Below are 21,476 nucleotides of genomic sequence, written 5' to 3' on the forward strand. Positions count from 1 at the left end.
CTAGGTGTGAATGTGAGCGTGGAGGGTTGTTCGTCTCTGTGTGCCCTGCGATTGGCTGGCAACTGATCCAGGGTGTCCCCCGCCTACTGCCCGAAGACGGCTGGGATAGGCTCCAGCACCCCCGCGACCCTAGTGAGGATCAAGCGGTTCGGAAAATGGATGGATGGATGTATAAATATGCTGCGATTGGCTGGCAACCGATTCAGGGTGTCCCCCGCCTACTGCCCGAAGACAGCTGGGATAGGCTCCAGCACCCCCCCGCGACCCTAGTGAGGATCAAGCGGCTCGGAAGATGAATGAATGAATGAATGAATGTATAAATATGTATGTAGTGCAATATACAGAATGTGTGTCCTAAATCAAATGGGATATGACATTAAATCCATTTTTAAAAAGCCACATCACTTGAATAAGTATGTGCCGATGCTATGAGCCTCCATAAATTAATGCTAAGGCCAAATCTTGAATTCTAACTGTGTGTCGAGCATGGTGACCTTGACCCCTAATATCAACATGCATACCAAAAGGGGAGGAAACAGATCGACAATGATTGCCCAAAGGCCATTTAAGTTTTTTTATCTGACTTTGTTTACCGCAGCTCACAATTTAAGACATGGCTACCATTGTAAAAATATAGTTTTTTTGTGGTGGTGGTGGTCTGGGGAGGGGGCGGGGTCAGGTTGGATTTACTGCATTTCTAGTGTACAGTGAATTTTACTGCATATCAATTCCCACTTCACGGAGATGAATGCAAATGATGACGGAGGTGGTTATATCATGGCGTGGATAATGATGTGGGAAAATTAATGCACATCTGACAGAAGCTGAGAAGGGTGGATGTACTGGGCAAATAAAGCCATGAATCAGAAATTGGCGATATGCAACGGAAACATCAAATATAGATATATCGACAAGGGACTGAGTCTTACCTCCAACAAACTTCAGAGGACGCACCGCGGAGAGCGGTTCCCTTGGAAGAACGAGGTACACCTGCACCGGATCACATCGCCTGGGATCGAGACCGGGAACGGATTCACCTGACTGGGCAAACTGGTGAGATGCTTGTCGGCATCTGTGGCGCCGATAAAAGACTAAAATGGAATTGAGCTTTCTACTAACCCTTCGTTTGCTCCCACCCACTTTGCCATAGCGACCCACCCTGTGGGGAACACGTTTTACTCGTAGTTTCAACAACGAAAAGCCACTCGTACCATGTCACGTCAAAATCCAAGACGTCATGCCGACCCATCCCCTTCTCCAGTCGGGTGGGTACTGATTATTTCTCTCGCCACTTGCCCTTTAACTTAAAATCGATATTGGCGGCTCAAGACGTTATCCACATCTTTGGATTGGAGATCTAATGTTAGCCTGTCGTCCACAACTAACTTGCCATCTTCAGGATGATTCTATTTTGCCGGGTGACTTCAAGCTTCGAAAGCAATTCCTTCTTCCATTAAACGTCGTTCTTCTGACATTATAGTCAATACCCCTTGCTCATAAGACAGAGTTCCACATAGGTTACCTAGACAGTGACAAAGCGGGTGAATGGAAGCTGTGTGGGGTCAGCGCAGTATGCAAGCGCGCTGACAACCGGCTGAATGACAACAAACCTTCTCCTTTGTCCAGGAAATGCGTCACTTAGACGGTATCCAGAGCGTGCTTGATTCGGGTCACCGTAATTGTTGGAAGGGGCGGGGCTTGAGGCTGGTTTTATGTTCTGCGCTTCATGTTTTTGTCATCTTTATACGAGGATTCTTTTTCTTGCTGAATGTTGATTCATGTGTTATCTGTAGTCACATATTAATATATAAGAAGAATTAATATAAGTCCTTTATTCGTCTCAGAGAGAGAGAGAGAGGCTGGAAATTGAATTTAATTACATTAGTGTTACAGCGGTACAGGGTAAGCAGCAGGATTGAAAAAATAAAACAAGAAAGGTAGCACAACACAGTTCTACTACTTTTGGGGGGTGGGAGGGGAGGGGGTTCTCCAGGTACTCGGGTTTCCTTGCACATTCAAAAAACATGCACAGAAGGTTAATGGAACACTCTAAATTGTCCCTAGGTGTGATTGAGAGCATGACTGGTTGTTCGTCTATGTGTGCCCTATGAGTGGCTGGCAAACAGTGGGTGTCCCCCGCCTACTGCCCGAAGGCAGCTGTGATCGGCTGCAACATGCCCGCGACCCTCGTCCATCCATTCTCTGATCCACTTTATTCTCACAAGGGTTGCCGGGGGTGCTGGAGCCTAACCCTGCCGTCTTTGGGCAGTAGGAGGGGGACACCCTGAACTGGTTGCCAACCAATCACAGGGCACAATCAGACGAACAACCATCTGCGCTCACACTCACACCTAAGGACAATTTAGTGTTCCATCAGCCTGCCATGCGTATTTTTGAATGAGGGAGGAAACAGGAGTGCCCTGAAGAAACCCACGCAGGCTCAGGGAGGACATGTAAACTCCACACTAAGAGGCCAGAACTGGAATCGAACCCTGCACCTCTGCACTGTGAGGTTGACGCACTAACCACTGGCACACCGGGACGCCTATCTATCTATCTATCTATCTATCTATCTATCTATCTATCTATCTATCTATCTATCTATCTATCTATCTATCTATCTATCTTTACATATATACAGTATATATCACCACTTATATTATACATTCACAATAAAAATTGGACAGAATTACGTGTTAAAAAAAAAAGAAAAGACTCTTACGACTTCATATTTTACGACGGCCGTGTGATAGCGACATCTTGTGGATTTATATTCACGCTACAGATGAATTAGATTACTGTCGTAGAGGGCGCTAAGAACAGCTAGGGTTTGTGCGACAAGTGATGTTGCTGGCGGCCATGTTGCGTTGCCACTCACTGATTTTGCTTCGCTTGAATACATGGATTTCTGTGCGATGTTTCCCGTAACGTTCTGTCGATACAGCAATATATATATATATATAGATATATAGTTCTATATATATAGATAGATAGATAGATAGATAGATAGATAGATAGATAGATAGATAGATAGATAGATAGATAGATAGATAGATAGATAGATAGATAGATAGATAGATAGATAGATAGATAGATAGATAGATAGATAGATAGATAGATAGATAGATAGATAGATAGATAGATAGATAGATAGATATAAATAATTGCATGCTTACTAGTGAAATGTGAACGTTACACTTCTCCCACACTTATTGGTATAACCGTACGCCACACCCGGTGCCTTTTTGCTGTATCGAGATATATATATATATATATATATATATATATATATATATATATATAATATATATATATATATATACATATATTCTCTCATTCATTCATTCATTCATCTTCCGAGCCGCTTGATCCTCACTAGGGTCGCGGGGGGGTGCTGGAGCCCATCCCAGCCGTCTCCGGGCAGTAGGCGGGGGACACCCTGAATCGGTTGCCAGCCAATCTTACATTCTTACAAGGTAAATCTCCGAGTGCTACTCAAAGATTCGTCTGCTTCATGTTATCAAAACCATCAATAATGAAATAAAACTAACTTCACTAGAGGAAAACACGCACAGATAACGGTGTTTTCGGTGGAAAGCCCCCCAACACAATATCAGTAACAAGAGCGACTGAAGGCTTCCTACTGGCTTCAATCGCGAGCGGCCAATTGTTATGCTGCATTCCAGGTAGTGGGAAATCGGAACGTTTCGACATCCGACCTGGAAAAGTGCATTCGAACGCCTCTGATCTGTGAGTTGCGAAATTCCTCGACCGACTTCGGTGTGACGTCCATTTTTTTTTAAATTTACGATTTAAAAAACATATTTACGTATTTCTTTGTTGTATTACACTAATTTAGTTATTTGACATAACTATGTAACAAAAATATATTGTTATCTCCCTGTATTACACATGCGCAGTAGCGTTGATCCGGGCCAGCCGTGACGCCACTGGCAAAGCTACGCCTCCACCTCCCAGTCGGAATGAACAGGACCTTCAGTGTAGTATGATAATGCTATCATCGCTAACTGTCATCGGGCATTGAAAGTTTGGGAACATTTCAACGAAGGCGTCACAGCGAAGAATGTGCAATGTAGAATATGCAGAGTACAAACTGCCTTTCATGGTAGCACGACGGCAATGTGCGAGCATTTGCGACGGAAGCACCTTTTGTCCGATTCTATTTCTGACGACGAGGGACAGTCGTCTTGGATTCTGTAAACAGCTTGTCTGGTTAGCTTAGCTGCTAACATTATGTCAACGTGAGTGAGTTATTCATAGCTGAGTTGTAATGTAAACTTTAATATGATCTTTAGACCAACAATGACATCAGCACTTATCTCCATGTGTGTATTGCAAACATAGTTACAGCAATGCTATCACTGAATAGGAAATGTGGCGACGATGTCTTTTTTTAACGCTATCTCCACCCCTTCGGAGCGGATCTTCACTGCAGCAAGGAACATCTGCGCTCAAAAGCAAGCAAGCGTTCCGCCAGAGCACACAAAAATGTTCACCTTCCTGGCAATGAACAACCGAATACTGTAGATTAAGATGAGAGGTGGAACGTAGTACAAATTGTGAGCACTAAGCACAAATTGAACTTTTTCATTGTCTTTGAGTGAGACGAAAACTTCATTTTTGTGGAGAATGTACTTTTCGATTTCGATGTCTAACCCATTTGGTTTTGAAATATGATTGAAGACTTTAAAGATGTGTTCAATTTTGTTTTCATGAGCCCAAATTTACTCAGACGGTAGGACAGTGTTGTAAATGTAAAAACAGAACTTCTAAGGCATTTAAGGCCATTAAGTAAAAATGTATTTTTATATGACGATAATTTGTATTCATAACAGTAATTGGTGTGTATACTGTAACAATGCAGTTTTTTGTTCTATGTTTAAATGCACCTAACATTGTTATAAATTTTAAAGGCAACAGTTCTTAACTAAAAGTTCAAATATTGTACTATCAGCATAATTGTATTTGTTTTTAGATTGCCCAAGGAATGCTGGAAATTGAATAAAATTTGAATGTACGATCATAATTTTCTTCATGATTAATTTTTACATACCTTGAGGAATTGAAGATGTAAGATAATGGCTACATAAGAGGAGCTGATTGCTGGTGCTGTATGCTGTGATTTGCATAGCGTCACCCTCTTAAAATAATGGCTTAAGTCATTTAAAAATGCCTTAAATATCGGCTACATTCAAAGTTAAACATATCATTTATTTATATACCAGAAATGAAATCAGAATCTGGTAAAAAAAATGTTTTCTGGGAAAAATAAAGACTGAAGCAGTTACATTAGGAGGCTGACGATATGGTCCGGTTTGTAGACTAATCGTGATTACTGTTGGTGATTAGTCAACTACTAAAATAAGCGTTTGTTGCAGCCCGACTATTCTGAAATACCACACTACATTTGCAAACAAAATGCCAGGAAAAAGTGTTAATTTTTCTGTCTTGGAAAGTGGCGGTTTGAGTGAAGTTTTGCAATAGTCAATGCTAAAAATAAAGACTACCATTGCTACAAAAGTGTACGACCCTTGTAAATTAAAGACAGAAGGATTGACACTAAAAAGTCATTGCATCCTTGCTCAACTTGCATGGTCTGCGTGTCTCAAGTTGTGATGATAATGTTTAGCCTGCTGATTCTTCTTGCCAGTTTTGCAGACAACGTCGTCACATAACCTCCAACCAGAAGAAAGATGGACCCTCGCTGCAGGAGGCACGAGCGAGGCAGCAACTGGACGGACCAAGAGATCGTGGAGCTGCTCCAGCTGTGGTCCGAGGACTCCATCCAGATAGAATTGGAAAGCTCATTGCGCAACCAGCGTGTGTTTGACCGCATCGCACTCATTCTGCGCGAAAAGGGCATGTTCCGCACAGGCGACCAGTGCAGGGAGAAAATTAAAAAGATGAAGCTGGAGTATCGTCGTATTAAGGACAACCACAAATCGAGATCTTGGAAATTTTACGATGTGATGGATCGAGTTTTAGCTAACCGACCGGCTCTCACATCTTCCACTCAGGGTGAAACATTTGATGCACAGCAATTGTTTCAGAGCCCAGATAGAAGTGACTCATTGTTGCAGGGGAATTCCTCCCTAGGCTCTTTTGGTCCAGCTACTTTGGGTGGGTTTCTATTTGGTCAGCCACCTAAAACCGAAGATCCACTGGATGTCAAATGTGAGGATGCTGAGGAAATCCTGCTGAACACTGATGTTGCACAACCAGATCTGTGTTACAGATCAGGAGATGAACAGGAAACAGATGGAAGATCTTTACTGGGAACAGAGGATATACTCGCTCAAGGCGACAATTCTGCTTTTTCAAAAATTTCCCCTTCAGGTTGTTGTTTTTTTATTTATTTATTATTTTTTAATTACCGGTACATTATTGTTTACAGCAGACATTGCATCACAACATTATTGACACTTGTGAAATTTTAACTGGAAACTGTACCAACATCATGTTACATTTTGATTGAAAGGGTCAGATGTTTAGTAATTTAACATTGATTCCGTTTACATGCAAAAAAAAAAGTCAACATCTGCTTTGTGGATTTTGCATGTACAGTATATAATTTTTCAATTGAACAAAAAACGGATCAAAGGATGAAGGAAGAACTTGGTCTTCCTTCGCATTTAAAGGATTTGTTCTCAATGTTTAAAACATTTTAATTTGGACCTTTACCTGAATACTCTATTGACGGCATCTAAATGTTGTCAGCATTAATCATTGTGGGTATGGTTTGCAACAACTATATTACCGTACTCCTTCCTGTGAGGAATTTAAAGGATATTTTGGGTTGAAGTTAAAATATCACATACAGTTCAACCACTGTAAGTGTTTAATAATACTTCTCTTTTTGTAACGATGGAATTTTCTACTAATTGGACAATTTTGTTTTCATAGAGGCCGTTATGCTACGTTCAAATCGAAGGTGAAGTGTCATTTCACCCAAAAAACCCACACAAGGGCAGGGAGAATGTACAAACTCCACTCAGCCGGACTCAGGATTTGGAGTAGACTTTACACAGATCTGATCCACAGGATCAGATCAATGGCATCATTGATCAGATCTGCAAAATTAGCACACACACAATCCCATTCACTCCAGGGACATTCTGTACTGCCACCATTAATGATCCAAGGTTTCTTGTCATCTAGAATAGGATTTTTTCCCCGCAAAAATGTTAATTTAGGCATTTCGTTTTGGGGTGGTCAGAGTTTCCCGCCATTTTCCGTGTCTTGAATGTTTATCGTTTTCTGAGAAATCTGAGGGCTCAATCAATTATTTTTTTCCCCTCAACACGCAGGGTCAGCCTGACATTTTTTATAGCCCCCCTCATCGCTAACCAAAGCAAACCAAAACAAAAAGACAATTGTTTTACAAAAAACAGTACTGTCTTTCATGCATGTGCAATATGTATTTTTTCTTTCTTATGTGCATATTAAATTGGATATTTGAATGTCAGGATAATGATTGGCAATTTACTGCAGTTTAAAATGGCATGAGGTAATACTATTGATGTTTAGAGTATTTGTACTACTCATGCTTTAGTATTAACAATATTGAGAACACTACTAACGTAATGCAAAATATTAATATGCTTTCGACAATTTTAATTCACTCAACATCCAACTAGGATTAAAACCCTGTCAAATGAAGTGGAAAGTAGGATGAGACTATGAATAGCAGTGGGAAAAAAACACCATTTGGAGTACTGTTATTCCCTACAAATTATTTTAAGACCCCCTTTGCAGCCCAGCTAAATAATAAAAAAACATTGATAATGCATCACCATCAAGTCTGTCAGAGATAGGAATCAGAAAAAAGAGGGCATCAGTGGGAAGAAGTTAGGGGAATTGAGGGTCGATACCTGGATTTAATTGGAATTCTTTTTTCATTTTACAGTAATTGATCATTGTTTTGCATTTGAGTCTAACGGCCTACTGTCTTTTCCATGTTAAGAGTTAATAGAAACAACTGTCATGGTACTCTAGCTTTTCTCATATCCACAGGTTTAACTGACCTGAACATTGCTTCTTCTGCTTCCCGCTTAGGCAATGTTCCTGTGCCACATGACACATCTCAGGAGAGCCTCCCTTCCCCAGCTGCAACAAAACAGAGGAGACGTCGTAAGGCAGGCAAAAACGTGTGTGGCAATGGAGGTGGAAAGTGTTGCAGCCAGGGCCCCCTCAACAAAGCGCTTGCCAACCTCCTCGTATGGCAGCAGTGCGCTGAAGATCGCCTCGTCTCCTGGGAGAAGGCACGGCTCGAGAAGGAGTTGCAAGCTGATGAGCGCAGACAGCAGCAAGAAGAGAAGAGAGCGGAACGGGAGCGCCAACATGAGTTGCACCTGTTCAACCTGCTCACCGGGGCGTTAACTGCAGCCAGACATGGTGCTGCGACCACCAAAACGGCACCCACTAACACCGCTGTCTCCCTGCTAGACCATCAGTCAGCTTTACTGGCGACATCAACGGCCTCCTCTGCCCCATCCTCATCTCAGCCACGTACACAGGCTCCCTCCGCACTCTCTGTTTCCACTAAGGCGACAATGAAGTCGGAGCTGCACCCATCAGTCAAGACCTTCACATCTTCTGAGAGTGTGTTGGCAACTACGAAGTCTCCCGAGGCCAGCGTGTACCTGTCCAATCGTGGTAACAGCATTCGACAGCAACAAGGCATCCTCCAGGCAGGCTTTGCTCACTATGGAGCAAACAAATATGACATAGACAACCCTGACGTGAGTAAACCGTTCCACCGTGCCGGTAACATTTAGCAGATAGGTTTTAGAAACGCAAAAGTCATTACAGTTGTCTGTCTGTGCCCCGTATCCCAGGGTGTTATCAATTTGGGCACAAGCGAGAACAAGCTCTGCTATGATCTTCTTCATAAAAGGGTAATACGTGCTGAGATTTATATTTTGATGAACTTTGGCATGCATTAATGCAGTACGAGACAGTACAGTTTCACTTTGCTTTCCAATGCAGTTGACCCGATCTGACATGCTACATGTTGACCCAGCACTGTTGCAGTATGGCGATTGGAGAGGACATACGTTGTAAGTGATGTGCTTTTATTTTGAATTAAAAAAACAAAAACAATTTTCGAATAATTCTATTTCAATCTTGTTCTTTCAGCCTGAGAGAGGCGGTTGCCAAGTTTCTAACTCACTATTGCCGTTCTCCAAAGCTACTGAAAGCTGACAATGTAAGTGGAATTAATTTAATAATGTAATGGTTACTGGTTAAATGTTTTCCCATGATTTCATTACATTCGAAATGACTTCATATAAATGTGCAATACATTGCTCTACTTCACCTCTACTGGCATAACAGCTCTTATACAGTGCAATGAAAAAGTTTGGACACCCCTGATTATTTTCAAGAATTTCCTTTATAAATCATTGGTTGGTCAGATCAACAATTTCAGTTAAATGATAAAAATTGAAAAGTGAAATGAAGTTTATAGGATTTACAGAAAGTGTGCAATACAGTAATCAAAAGTCATCAGGTGCATAAATTTGGGCACCCCAACAGAAAAATGACATCAATACAGCAGTTTCATTATTACAACATAAAGAGGTTTTGTCATGCTATAATAGGCATGTAATTTCATTCGACGTGTCATAGTTTCCTGACTTTGTCTGGCAAACATAAACAGTTCACATTGTTAGTCTAGCAAATGAATGTTTATGCTCTTAAACAGCAATTGGGGATTTGCATTTTGAAGAGATTTAACATACGTGTCATCGTGCTGTTGTTTTGACGTGTATGCAGATTGTGCAGGAGACATACAAGTACAATGACAGTCTGGACCTTCAATAAAAAGAGAGAACTGCCCAGTTTTACACACAAGCAGTATTGATTTTTGTCATGCGTAGGGCTACCTCAACAGTACACCGAAAGTAGAATGGCACTGCTTCTGCATCTACTCCCAGTTCAATTTCAAAATGTATTATTCCCCGATGAGAAATCCACTTAGCACCCTGTTTGTCTTCGTTGCACCAGACAGATTGATAGGTGCACTAACAGGCCCCTAAGCTGAGGTTGGCTGGGTTCTCTGCCTTGCCCAATGGCAGCTGGAAAGAAGTCAGGATCCAGACTAGCATATTACCACCATCCAGTTACAATTAGTGTTTGGGCAGCTTTATTTGAGGTTCTTCATTTGACAGTGATTGAAATACCGATAGCATGCCTTCTTGGCTGTCGCCTCTAAATATAACTTTGTAAATTAGCACTATTTTCTGTATTGAAGAAGACTGAGACTAGTGAATATGATTAAAAATGAATGAGGAAGTTGTTATTGGTGTAATTTTCATGAGAGGAATTACCCCACACTGGCTTCGCAGGCTGTAGGCAATTCTCCAACTAATTTAAATTGAGAGAGAGAAAACAAAAACAAGGCCACACGTTTGTTTTGTTTTTTTTTTTGTTTTTTTATAGCTGATGTTGCCAATTGAGTTTATTTGAATTTCTTAATTGGCCAAGTTGCCATTTGCTTCAAGTTTAGCAATTTAATTAATTTGTGCATCATCAGGCCCTCCATGGTGACAACAAGGTTATTTTCAGCTGTGAAATAACGCGGTTCATTTGTGTACTTATACAGGTTGTGGTGATGAATGGATGTAGTGCCCTCTTTTCGTGCATTGCAGCAGTCATCTGTGACGCAAAAGGTAAGTTCCCAAATGTATATACAGTAATAACCTCTTACTGCCACTGTGCTGGCTGACAACTACAAAAAAAAAACCACATTAACCACTGGAAATTCAGAGTTTGAATGAACCAGCGTGGCTGGAAACATAATTTTAGGAGGTGCGTATTTACAAAATAGGGGAATGAAGTCTGCTCGTTGCCATTTAAAGAACTAAAGCCAAGATGTCAAGACTTGTACATATTTTACTTTATAAGCAGCTGTGTGTGTGTGTGTGTGTGTGTGTGTGTGTGTGTGTGTGTGCGTGCGTGCGTGCGTGCGTGCGTGCGTGCGTGCGTGCGTGCGTGCGTGCGTGCGTGCGTGTGTGTGTGTGTTTTAAAACGTTCTATCCACCTTCTTATACTCGCCCATGGTCTTTTCACTCACCCGAGGGTGCGAATTGACGAAATGGTGACATATGTTTGCGATTTCCTCCCCTGCTTGTTTACTAAGAATGTCAAGGAGTTAGTAAAGAATAAACAACTCTCCACTGGCGCTTCTGGTCTGCAGCTGATAATGATTTCACTCAACATGGTGTCCATTGATTGATTATTCTGTTGAATTCTTATTCCATGAAAGCTGTAATAGACTAACGTGACGAGTGCTGGAACATACGTGGTATTTTCTTTACGTTTTTTTTTTAAGTTTTGTTCCCCTTTCAGCACTATACATTTAGCATTTTACGAGAAAATGTTTCCACCTCCAGTGTCCAAGTGGCATTGTATATCAAAACAATGTTTTCTTTTTTTGTAGATGCCATTCTCATTCCTAGCCCTTTCTATGGTGCTATTACTGAGGACGTACAGTTGTACAGTGATGTCAAGTTGTTCCATGCTCCTCTCGAATCTGAGGTAGGAACACGCATCTTGGATTCATTTGCTTCATATCAACAGTAGATATCCAATTGAACCCCTGAATATTTGTGATACAGCATTTGCAAATTCACCTATCCTGACAACACCCACCCCTCATCCACTACTTGTTCACTTTTTTTTAGATCCCTGCTTATTTGCATTTTCCCCCATATTTTTTTCATTAAATTATAAGAGAGTGTCAATTATTCACAATTTTTCCCTATCCGCAAACGGACTCCATATTACCACAGACATCGGGGGTCCCTTATACTGCCATGATTACTGTATATAGTACAATCTGCAACACTCTTTCCACTTTAGCTTAAGGTGCTCCAGTTAACATGATACAGCGGGCTCTCTGTTGATGTTGAGACCTGCCTTCTTATTTTGAAAAACATTTATAGGATGGTAACGAAGATGGTCGACTTTTTCACCTCACCGTGAGCAAACTGGAGGAAGCTATGCAAAGAGCTAAGCAACAGGTAATCTACACATCCGTTTGATTCACGGTTCAAAATCTGCAGCGAATTCCGGAAGCACAAATCCCCTTTCATTGATGAGCAACTGTCGCTTTTCAAATAGGGGGTGAACATTCGGGCTATTATTCTGATGAACCCTCACAATCCACTTGCTGAGATCTACACCCCAAACGAGATGCTTTCCTTCTTGCAGTTTGCCAAAAGGTGTGTTTTGCACCACACTTCATACATGCTTATGGTAAAGCAAAACATAACTTATAACTGAAGGTAACATACAGCGGATATAAAAAGTCTACACACCCCTGCAGAATTGCCAGGTTTTTGTGATTATTGAAGAAAAGCGCTATATAAGTGACAGCGCATTTATATGTTTGGATTCGAAAAGGGGTAACCCAGGAGTCCTATTTGGTGTTTTAAAAGCCCCAATCTGAGCATATTCGGGTTTACATGACTTTACGAAACCTGCTGATATTCCGGTTTTGAAAGGTTTATTGACTGCAAGTAAACATAATCAATGTGAGTGTGAATCATTTGTCTGCATGTGCCCTGTGATTGGCTGGTGACAAGCCCAAGTTATACCCCGCCTCCCGCCTCCTGCCCAAATTCAGTTGAGATAGGCTCCAGCTCAGCCAATTAGGATAAGCGGTCCTGAAAATGGATGGCTGGATTGAAGATAATTTAAAATACCATGACATTACATGTAATCCTCATGGTCTGCAGTCCTGCAGCTTGCCAAAACACGCCATACACCGCTTGACATTTTACGCTCGAGAGCCTCTGTCTCGCGAGAAGTGACACGTGTCCTTCATGTTGTTTTAACAGTCTTCTTAAGAATCAGCATATTGTCATTTTCAGCAATGTGATCCAGAAGGTCCTGAAATTTTTGTTTCGTAAATGGTTTTGCCAACAAAAAGGCCAGTGTAGACCTTCACAGTCAATCAGCTGCTGTAACCATGAATCAGTTTTTTTTCTACTTGTATTTTATGCCTTTTCCTGTAGGTCATGTTGTCATTGTTGTAAAACTGTTGTCATAGTTTTTGCGCTATACGTGGGTATTCTGCGCTGAATCGCTCTGCCGTCTGCTTTAGAAATGAGATCCATGCCATCATAGACGAAGTGTACATGCTGACAGTGTTTGATGAATCAGTAACATTTCACAGTGTCCTCAGTCTGGAAAGGTACGGTGTTAACTTCTCCTCTTTATTATTACTCATGTGTACCCTTTATCATGGTAATTATGGCTGAAGATCACCTCTTAACTGCTAATGATCTGCCCTTATTTCAGTTTGCCCGACCCACAGAGGACACATATAATGTGGGGGCTGAGCAAGGTAACGTGCTTGTGCTGCATCACATTATGCGTCCGACTTTTTTTTTTTTTAATGACTCCTGACAGAACTGTAAATTCTCTGCTTTTCCTTTACGAAAGATTTGCCGTCAGTGCTCTTTTGCTTGTTGACTTCATCTTGCCCTTTCCAGGACTTTGCAATGGCTGGGAACAGGGTAGGCACTCTTTATACTGAGAACCAAGACCTTGTGGAGGCTTTGACTAAGTTGGGCTCATTCCATGGTGTTACCGGGACATCGCAGCATCAGGTTGCACAACTTCTTCAGGACAGAGGTATGGCTCAATGCCTTGTGAAAAGCCTGCTGTTGTAGTTTTACCCTAAATATTGGAAAAAAAATGAGTCTATTGCACAAAACCAATTCCTACCAATACAGTGGAAAATTGCCATTCTCAAACTGAAGGGTCACTTTATTAAATGGCACTTTCTTTGATAAAGTTGGTAAACCTGGCTGTAGAAGATCAGCTTGCATAGTCGAGGTCGAAATGTGTGCTTCAGATTGATGTGTGTGTGTGTGTGTCTCTCTCTCTCTCTCTCTCTCGCTCTCTCTTTCACTCACTTCCGAGGTACATCTTTGTGCCATTCAGCTTTTGCCGCAAATTGTGCTGCACAAATATTTGTAACATAGTGTGCACTGATGCTGCGCTGCTAATGACTCCTCCCGCTGTCATGTTGTAGAGTGGATCAGCAAGGAGTTTTTGCCTGAGAACAGACGTCGATTGAAAGCTGCTCATGGCTACCTGACGGATGAGTTGCAGACAATGGACATTCACTACCTGGACAGTTCTGCTACTTTGTATGTCTGGGCTGATTTCAGGAAGGTAACTTGACCAAGGTCACATTGTGATGCTCTGGATGCTAGGGTTGATAATCAAATGCTAATTTGTGCAAAGGATTGGCTTGCAAGCTGAAAGTCGTCGTCTTTAAAATCATTGTATTCACTGGGTTTGATGCCACTTGCTTGTCTCTTTTGCTAGTTTCTCAGATCCCCATCATTTGAGGAGGAGTTGTATATGTGGCGATGCTTCCTCAAACATAACGTTGTCTTAAGCTGTGGACAAGCCTTCTCCTGCTGCACACCTGGCTGGTTTCGCATCGTATTCGCTGACCAACAGGACCACCTTCAACTTGGTCCGTCATTATCGATACAGGAGTAATATTTAGTACAGCCCATTGTGTATATGCCATTGTCTACAAATTAACAAGTATGTTTATTTATTTTAAATGAAAGGAACGAACCCCTGCTATTTGTAAAGGTGATAGGGAACAAAGCCGTGCCACCAATAGTGAACAGCAAATAATTGCCCACCTGCCCCCAAAGAAAATAGGTTGTATTTACCTATAGAAGCCACAGGATGGGATCAAAGCCCTACTTTTGTCTAAATGAAGCTCTGCAACTTACCGGTTCTTCAACATAACTCATTGGCACCAAAATGCCACCAGATCGTGGCTAAGCGATACTTTTACTGCTTTGCCCTGAGCACATTGCAGTTAGAAAGTGCCAAACAGATTATCTTACAAATGATCAATCAGTAGCCATATCTGTGTGTCGAACAATGTAACATGTAACATTTATAAGAGGGTATCGGTTTACTGCTAAGTACACTTGCACTTGTCACATTTCAGTATTTAAAATGCATGTATTCTACAGCTGAATTTTTTGTTTTTGTTTTGTTTTGTTGTTTTTTTTTGCTGCCCAAGGGGAGCTTACTCAAATGTCAACTGTTTAGCTTAAGCGTTAAGGGTTAAGGAGTCCCTAGTGAAAATGTATGAAATGAACACTCAACCTTTTGCTTACTGCGCAATAAATGAGTGAATAGCTTTGATGTTACTTGCTCGGATCCTCGTTCATACGTTAACTGAATTCCATTTCCTGACTTATTTTGTGTTCAATTTCTTTTGTTTTAGGACTCAAAAGAATCAGAGAGGCCTTAAAAGAAATGAAAGAAAGCAGTACCAACAGAGATTTCTTCATTGTCAAAGAAGCCAGTGAGGAGAGCGCGAGACCAGTGAATCTGGACAGTGCACCTTCCGACAATGGTACAATTAAAAATTCAACATCATCCCCCCAGAGCAACTCATCGGACCAGCTGAAGGAGAAGGCGTGTTCTGTTCTTGACACGAGCTCGCTGGGCCCTGATGAACTTGTGTTGCTTGACTGCCAAGCCGCTAAGCCTGCAGAGAGCCTGGACACTCTGATTGGTACGCTCAAGCATCAAATCCGCTCTTCTGATTGGTTGGAAAAGAACACGCCAGAGCGGTCGGCAGGGGCGGACCCAGAGATTCTTGATGTGTTTCAAACCCTGTTGGCACAAGCCAGAAAGTGAAATTATGGATAAACAGGCAACGATGTGGCTGCCAAATTACAGCGAGTAGTACTTAAGAAGCTCTCTTGTGACTTTATGTTTATGGCAAAAAGCTCAACATGAACACCCAAAGGTTGATTTTTTTTTTTTTAATGTGTTTTTATTTATGGGAGTGGTGGTTGGGGCTCAAGCTGAGAGAAGGACCGCAAGAATTAGGTATTTGGTTGACCAGGCTTTATATCTGAAATGATACTCTATAGTTGGGATTTGATGGGAGACCAATTTGCTTTGCAATGCATCCATAGGCATGATACAGTATTTGTCTGATAACATAAGAAAACCTTTATTCGTCTCACTATGGAGAAATTCGCAATCTACAGCAGCAAAATTTAGAGGGAAGAAACTAGAGGAAAAAACCCTAAATATTTACATGCACACATACATTTTAAACAAATGAACTGTACACAGTACAGAATGCAATATAAAATATAAGATATAAGCATATATGCAACTGTTTATATATGCTGCATAAAGTGGCTGTGTATTTACAATGGGTGAGTGGGGCGGGGTGGGGGGTCCCGGTTTTCCCTGTGTGTTTATTCAGCAGCCTCACAGCAGTCGGCAGGGACGAGAGGCGGTACCTCTCCCTCTTGATGAATTAAATGTCAAATGTAATGAAACCAAAACAACCAACATTAAAGTTTTTCTGATCCAATTTTGTTGTATTAAAATTTTCATATATACACTCATAACAGCAATCATTTTACATTATGATGATTTTTAAGCCTCATTTATTCAGCAAGACAATTAAGAATAGATTTTAAACTTTTGCAATACTGACTTAGCTGCATTTAAATATGTATTGATAATCTTTGCTCTATAATTACACAGTATGATTTATGTACTAAAAATGTGCAACACCTTTCATCACCATTGAAGAGAGTAAAGACTTGGTCCCCCTTTGCAAGTAAAACAGCTTGCACTTTATCTGTATCTGTGTGTGTGTGTGTGTGTCTATAAAAATGTTTATTGAATCATGCAGCTCACTGATGCAAGACTCGAGGGCCTGGCTCACAATTTCTGCTGTCGTTCTTCCCAAAACTGATAAGCTTGAGGCCAGGGCTCCTGGGTTCTGCTGGACCATATTCACCCAAGCATGTTTGAACATAACTTTGTGACCTGCGGCAGTCATTCCTGAAAAGAAAAATACATTCTCCAAACTTTTCTTATAAAATTGGAAGGAAATATTTTTTCCCCCAATTGTCATTGGAAAATGAAAACTGAAAAAAAATGCGGTGGGAAATAAGGAGTCTTTCTTTTCAAGCGAAAATTGACTCACTGAAAAGACAACGGAGTCATGCCTTTTTCCATGTTGGTACTGTATAATTATATTTTATCATCTCATCATGTAAGATATCCTTTATTTGTCCCAATAAATAAAAATAAAATAAAACATACTGTATGCATTTTAGAATTGATATCCAGCTGAGTTTCTAGATACAGTACAAGTTATAAAACCTAGTGTGGGCTGTAGCAGTTCTGCCTCAAGAATGCAAAGTAGAGAGAGCGATAGTTGAACGACAAACGGGAGCCATTTGTGATGGACACTTTAAAAACTCGAGGGTGGGTTTCTCTCACTGCGCTGTCGCACGCAGCGGCGCAATGGCACCAACAAAGTACTGCATCTCACACAAATATGAGCGTGCAGCTGGCTTGCTTTTCATTGTTGTTTTTCGTTTGTCAAGCTTCCTCAAGTTGGCCTACCACGTGTTCTGTTCACTTTCAGAGTGAGATGATGGGCTGCAGAGATGCCACAGGGATATGATACAAGTAGGGTTGGTTCCACTTCAATGTAGGCGGAGTGTGACGGAGGGGGTTGAACTGTGGGTTGAGCACTGCAAAAAAAATGAATATGTGAGTAGGTGTTGAATAAAGTGCAGTAGAGGTTCAGCCAAGAAAGACTGAAATGCTTTAATTTAGCTTTGGGCTTTCATATTATTTCTAACAGCTCAAACAAAGGTAAGGCCATTATCATCATTTGGCATCATAAAACAGGTTTGTGTTTGATAAACAATGTGAACTTTGAAGGATGGTTAACTTTCAATTTTTCACTTCTGTTTCCCCACTCGTAGTGCTCTATAAACATGAAGTTGCCAGAAGTAAAGGACACAATCAGTCGCTTCAGATTCACACAATCGTGTGTGGGCCTTAGTGGTTGCCTGTGTGTGTCTTATGCGGTCTGGACACCCTTCTGGTTAGAGGATGGTGGACTCTGGACTGAGTGGAATGACACAAGGGGTGACCGTGGCGGTGATGGTGTGATCTTCAACGGTGAGCATGAAGTGCTAATTAGCGTTTAATCGCTTTCAAACATAAAAGCAATTGCAAACTTAAACATGTGTCTTTTATGCTGAAAATTAGCAATGCTGCTTTTACCACAACTCAGGCTTCAGAAGTCATAACTCATGGTAAACAAGAGCCTTTTCTGAAGACATAAACAAGTTTGAGCTTGCTTCTGTGCTGAGAGGTGCATTCTTTTTACCAACTAGAGCTTACATTTGCTGGATCGGAGACATGCACTTGAACAGCTTGAAAGTACCGGTAGTTAAAAATCTTTCATTTATTTAGATATGGCTTTTAAAAATTTGAAAGTTACTGTGAAAGAAAATGTGAAAGAAAATGAAAATTCCTTATTCCTCCGACATGTTTTTTGCAGGAATGTCAAACTCACGTTATGCATTCCACACATATTTATGATTTGCTTCCAAAGGCCATTATGACTGCTAAACATCAATGTTACCTCATTTTATTATGTTGTTCATGTACAGTAGACAACTGCCCCTGCATTTCATTGTCGTGCCTATTTTTTTAACAACTAATTGCATTTCAAATGGTGACAACCAAATATTTAAACATACCATTGTTTAATTTGTGAAAGTGATTTGGTGAGAACAAAAGATACATTATTTGTTATAAATGGTAATTTTCAGAACAATCAACTTTCCTGTGGCACAACTGATGATCTGTAACAGCACACTGGTTGGGAATCACTGCTCTGTCAGACTAAAACGTGAGGTGAGGTTTACAAAAACGAACAAAGAGTGAACAACTTTTAGAGCAAGTAAGCACATTTTTCTTGCGAAAGTTTCAAAAAAGGTGGAAGAAGAGAGTGAAGGGGGGATTTCCTGTTAAAGCTGCTGCCCCCGCGACTTGACCCCGGATAAGCGGAAGAAAAAGGGATGGATGGATGGAAGTTTCAAGAAAGGGTCACTCATATTGACTTGTCTTTATTTTGTGCCTGTTACGATGCAGCCCTCCAAGCAGAGCGAGTTTTTGGGGTTCTGTCCTTCCTATTGGCCTTGAGCACAGGGGCTCTCTCACTTGTTTTTGCCCTCTGCTGGACATCAGAGACAGTGCGTTCCTACTCCAACACTCGCTCTCTGCTGATGGCAGGCCAGGCGCTCTATCCCACCACCTTGTTGCTCCTCACCATGTCATCGACAGGTAATAGCTTTACATGCCCAAGATGACTTTCATTTGACTGAGTAACACTGTTGGAAATATGTATAACAGGCGTCAGTTTTTATCTGATGCACCTCAAGCAATTTTCAGGTAAAAAGTTAAAAAGTAATCAAGCAGTAATCAAGTGCTGCTGCTTTATGGACCAAAAATTGTGAAACTAACCCCACTGAAACCCTCAACTTGAGTTCAATGAAGATAAAACAATCCATCGGTGTATCTATAAACAGTTTTCTGTGTGCTACATATAGACAGATCCAGAATTTCTTTTTCTGCCCTGAGGCTAAAGGGAGCACATAGGGGAGCTGAGAAATTCATAAATGTAATTTATAATCCGACGGGGTTATACATACTTAAAAATATGTTCAAACGTATTTACAGGTTCACAAGTATTTACAACGTACTTGTAGGCTAAATGCTAAAAACAAAAAAAAAATTCCCACATAATGCCGCAGGGTATGGGGTTGCCAAGCGCACATTTTAAAAATATGCTTTTTTTTCTTTTTTTTTTAGCATATGGCCCGCATTATACCATGAAGTTAGAAAATCAGGTTAAAATACAGAATGGAAATCATGCACCACAGTTATCATAATAAATCATGAAAAATTATCACTAAACAATGTTAACTTAATTTTCAAATGTATTGGTATAATATAGGCCAAATGCTTAAAAAAATAGCATTATTTTTATTTGTGCATGTGCAAGTCAATACCACCAGGCAATTATGTGAAAAAAAAAAGTTATTAACATTGAGTCAACAAGTACATTTGAACGTACTGTACTTTCAAATACATTCCAACGTGTTTGCAAATATGTTCGAACATATTCGCAAACATCTTTGAATGTATTTGGCAGTCAAAAATGGTAACTCCACTTGGCAGTTCTACACTTCCGTACATGTTCCATTTCTTTTTTTGGTCTTTTCTTTTCTAAATACACAAAAGAGCAAAATACATCTATCTCCTGGATCTGGTGGGACATTGTTGCCGCCTTGTATTACTTTTAAATATAGCAGACTTTCTGAGCAAAGTCCTAAAAATAGCAATGTTTTCTTTTAACCTTCAAAAATACTTTGTTGTGTTGGTTTGGGTTGGTTTCAAGAAGACTTCAATGTGTTGCATTTACATATCCTCAAGGGGAGCATGTATTTAAATAGACGTTTTAATTTCCTTGTTCATTATCATAAAAACACAATTGTAAAGCTTGAGGCATCCAATAATAGACCTTAACGACGTTTTTCATTTTGTGACTCGTGATTTTACCACCTTTTTTTTTTCCTTCCATTGGCAGGTTTCTTCTTCCTACTCAGCTGGTCCTTTTTCACCTATCATCACTCTGAAGAAATCTACCAGGACTTTTCCATCTTAGGCTCGTCTTACTGGCTGGGGGCTTTAGGCTGGATCCTATTGCTGGTTGTCGAAACGATCATCTTCGTAGCTGAGCAAGCTATTGTGCCTGACATCCTGGAAGACCTGGAGAAGGTACTGAAGTCATGGCGGGTCAACTCTCGGCTCAATCGTAGCTTCAGTGATGGTTGTCCTCAGCTTGCAATCAGTAAAAGTAAGATAGCTCCAAAGCGGTACATGTCAGTACCTTGAACGGGCTCCGACATTTGTATATGACAGTGAAAATGTGTGCAATACAGTATTTTCACGTGAATATGTTCAAACTCAATGTGGAAAACAGCATCTTATCACGATACCGAAGGCATCTTCCAGACATATGAACTCACAAAAAGACACTTAAGCCCAATTTCCCAACGGTTTGCAAAGTGATTTATCACACCGGAGTGAGCTTAATTGCAATAGCTTGTTTTTGGTTTTTGAATACAGCGACGCAAAGGCTGCTGAAAACAGCATCTCCGTGTCTAACCGTGGTGAGAAGGTGCAGACAAAGTGAGAGGTGATGGGGGAAACGGATCTTTTGTGTTTGAGGAAATGTTTTTCAAATGCTCGAATCAAAAATAATGCCGATATATTGTTTGTTCACCAATGCAATTTTGGCGCTTTATTAAATGACGTAAAGGATTGCAAAATACTTCCAACTTTGTGTTTCCTCATGTGTCATCATTTCAGTGCACTGTGACAATTGCCTGGTGCTGTTTTTTTTCTAGTGTGCTATCCCAAGTATTGTATTGAACGTTCCGAATGTCATTCAGAATGGGTACTCTGGCTTTTCTGCAGTTGCTGGCTACACCAAAAATTGCACAGGTGATCGATTTGTTCTTTGTGGCTCAGTCATATGTTTGTTTTCCACGAAC

The 21,476-nt window shown here is 40.8% G+C and overlaps 3 protein-coding genes across 7 annotated transcripts in view; 2 read left to right on the top strand and 1 right to left on the bottom strand.

Moving 5' to 3' along the window:
• furinb (furin (paired basic amino acid cleaving enzyme) b) overlaps positions 1-1,071 on the bottom strand; it is a 73,374-nt gene extending 72,303 nt beyond the window's left edge. The window contains exon 1 of the mRNA XM_052060058.1: positions 930-1,071. The gene's annotated coding sequence lies outside the window, so the exon portion shown is untranslated. The remainder of the gene's footprint in view (positions 1-929) is intronic.
• accs (1-aminocyclopropane-1-carboxylate synthase homolog (Arabidopsis)(non-functional)) lies at positions 920-16,411 on the top strand. 4 transcript variants are annotated; one of them, XM_052060046.1, is made up of 17 exons: positions 920-1,053; positions 1,151-1,265; positions 5,672-6,357; positions 8,077-8,762; positions 8,859-8,918; positions 9,010-9,080; positions 9,160-9,229; positions 10,628-10,694; positions 11,465-11,562; positions 11,970-12,047; positions 12,148-12,248; positions 13,133-13,222; positions 13,330-13,375; positions 13,524-13,665; positions 14,069-14,211; positions 14,368-14,521; positions 15,299-16,411. In XM_052060046.1, the coding sequence occupies exons 3-17, from the start codon at positions 5,715-5,717 to the stop codon at positions 15,715-15,717; spliced, it is 2,868 nt and encodes a 955-aa protein (XP_051916006.1). In that variant the 5' UTR covers positions 920-1,053; positions 1,151-1,265; positions 5,672-5,714; the 3' UTR covers positions 15,718-16,411. The 4 variants fall into 4 exon arrangements, with proteins under 4 accessions (XP_051916006.1, XP_051916005.1, XP_051916007.1 ...); XM_052060045.1 differs by lacking the exons at positions 920-1,053; positions 1,151-1,265 and adding an exon at positions 3,926-4,262; XM_052060047.1 differs by lacking the exons at positions 920-1,053; positions 1,151-1,265 and adding an exon at positions 3,927-4,262 and having other exon boundaries at positions 5,672-6,141.
• Positions 16,412-17,158: 747 nt separating this feature from the next.
• si:ch211-256a21.4 (uncharacterized) lies at positions 17,159-21,263 on the top strand. Of its 2 annotated transcripts, XR_007961611.1 has the most exons (5): positions 17,159-17,715; positions 17,829-18,027; positions 18,687-18,771; positions 19,009-19,200; positions 20,507-21,263. XR_007961611.1 is itself a non-coding variant. In XM_052060135.1 (4 exons), exons 2-4 carry the CDS (start codon positions 17,841-17,843, stop codon positions 20,812-20,814), a joined length of 687 nt encoding a protein of 228 aa, XP_051916095.1. In that variant the 5' UTR covers positions 17,168-17,715; positions 17,829-17,840; the 3' UTR covers positions 20,815-21,263. The 2 variants fall into 2 exon arrangements, 1 of the variants encoding a protein (XP_051916095.1); XM_052060135.1 differs by lacking the exon at positions 18,687-18,771 and having other exon boundaries at positions 17,168-17,715.
• Positions 21,264-21,476: the final 213 nt, after the last annotated feature.

The sequence above is a fragment of the Hippocampus zosterae genome, chromosome 3 (assembly GCF_025434085.1).
Source record: "Hippocampus zosterae strain Florida chromosome 3, ASM2543408v3, whole genome shotgun sequence".
Lineage (NCBI taxonomy): Eukaryota > Metazoa > Chordata > Actinopteri > Syngnathiformes > Syngnathidae > Hippocampus > Hippocampus zosterae.

What these genes read in the sequence shown, in the direction of transcription:
- accs (XM_052060046.1), top strand. Translation starts at nt 5,715, where the DNA reads ATGGACCCTCGCTGCAGGAGGCACGAGCGAGGCAGCAACTGGACGGAC. An exon ending in TTCAAAAATTTCCCCTTCAG is followed by an intron (nt 6,358 to 8,076) that starts GTTGTTGTTTTT and finishes CTTCCCGCTTAG; the next exon opens with GCAATGTTCCTGTGCCACAT. An exon ending in AGTCATCTGTGACGCAAAAG is followed by an intron (nt 10,695 to 11,464) that starts GTAAGTTCCCAA and finishes CTTTTTTTGTAG; the next exon opens with ATGCCATTCTCATTCCTAGC.
- si:ch211-256a21.4 (XM_052060135.1), top strand. Translation starts at nt 17,841, where the DNA reads ATGAAGTTGCCAGAAGTAAAGGACACAATCAGTCGCTTCAGATTCACA. An exon ending in TGATGGTGTGATCTTCAACG is followed by an intron (nt 18,028 to 19,008) that starts GTGAGCATGAAG and finishes GTTACGATGCAG; the next exon opens with CCCTCCAAGCAGAGCGAGTT. An exon ending in CCTCACCATGTCATCGACAG is followed by an intron (nt 19,201 to 20,506) that starts GTAATAGCTTTA and finishes TTCCATTGGCAG; the next exon opens with GTTTCTTCTTCCTACTCAGC.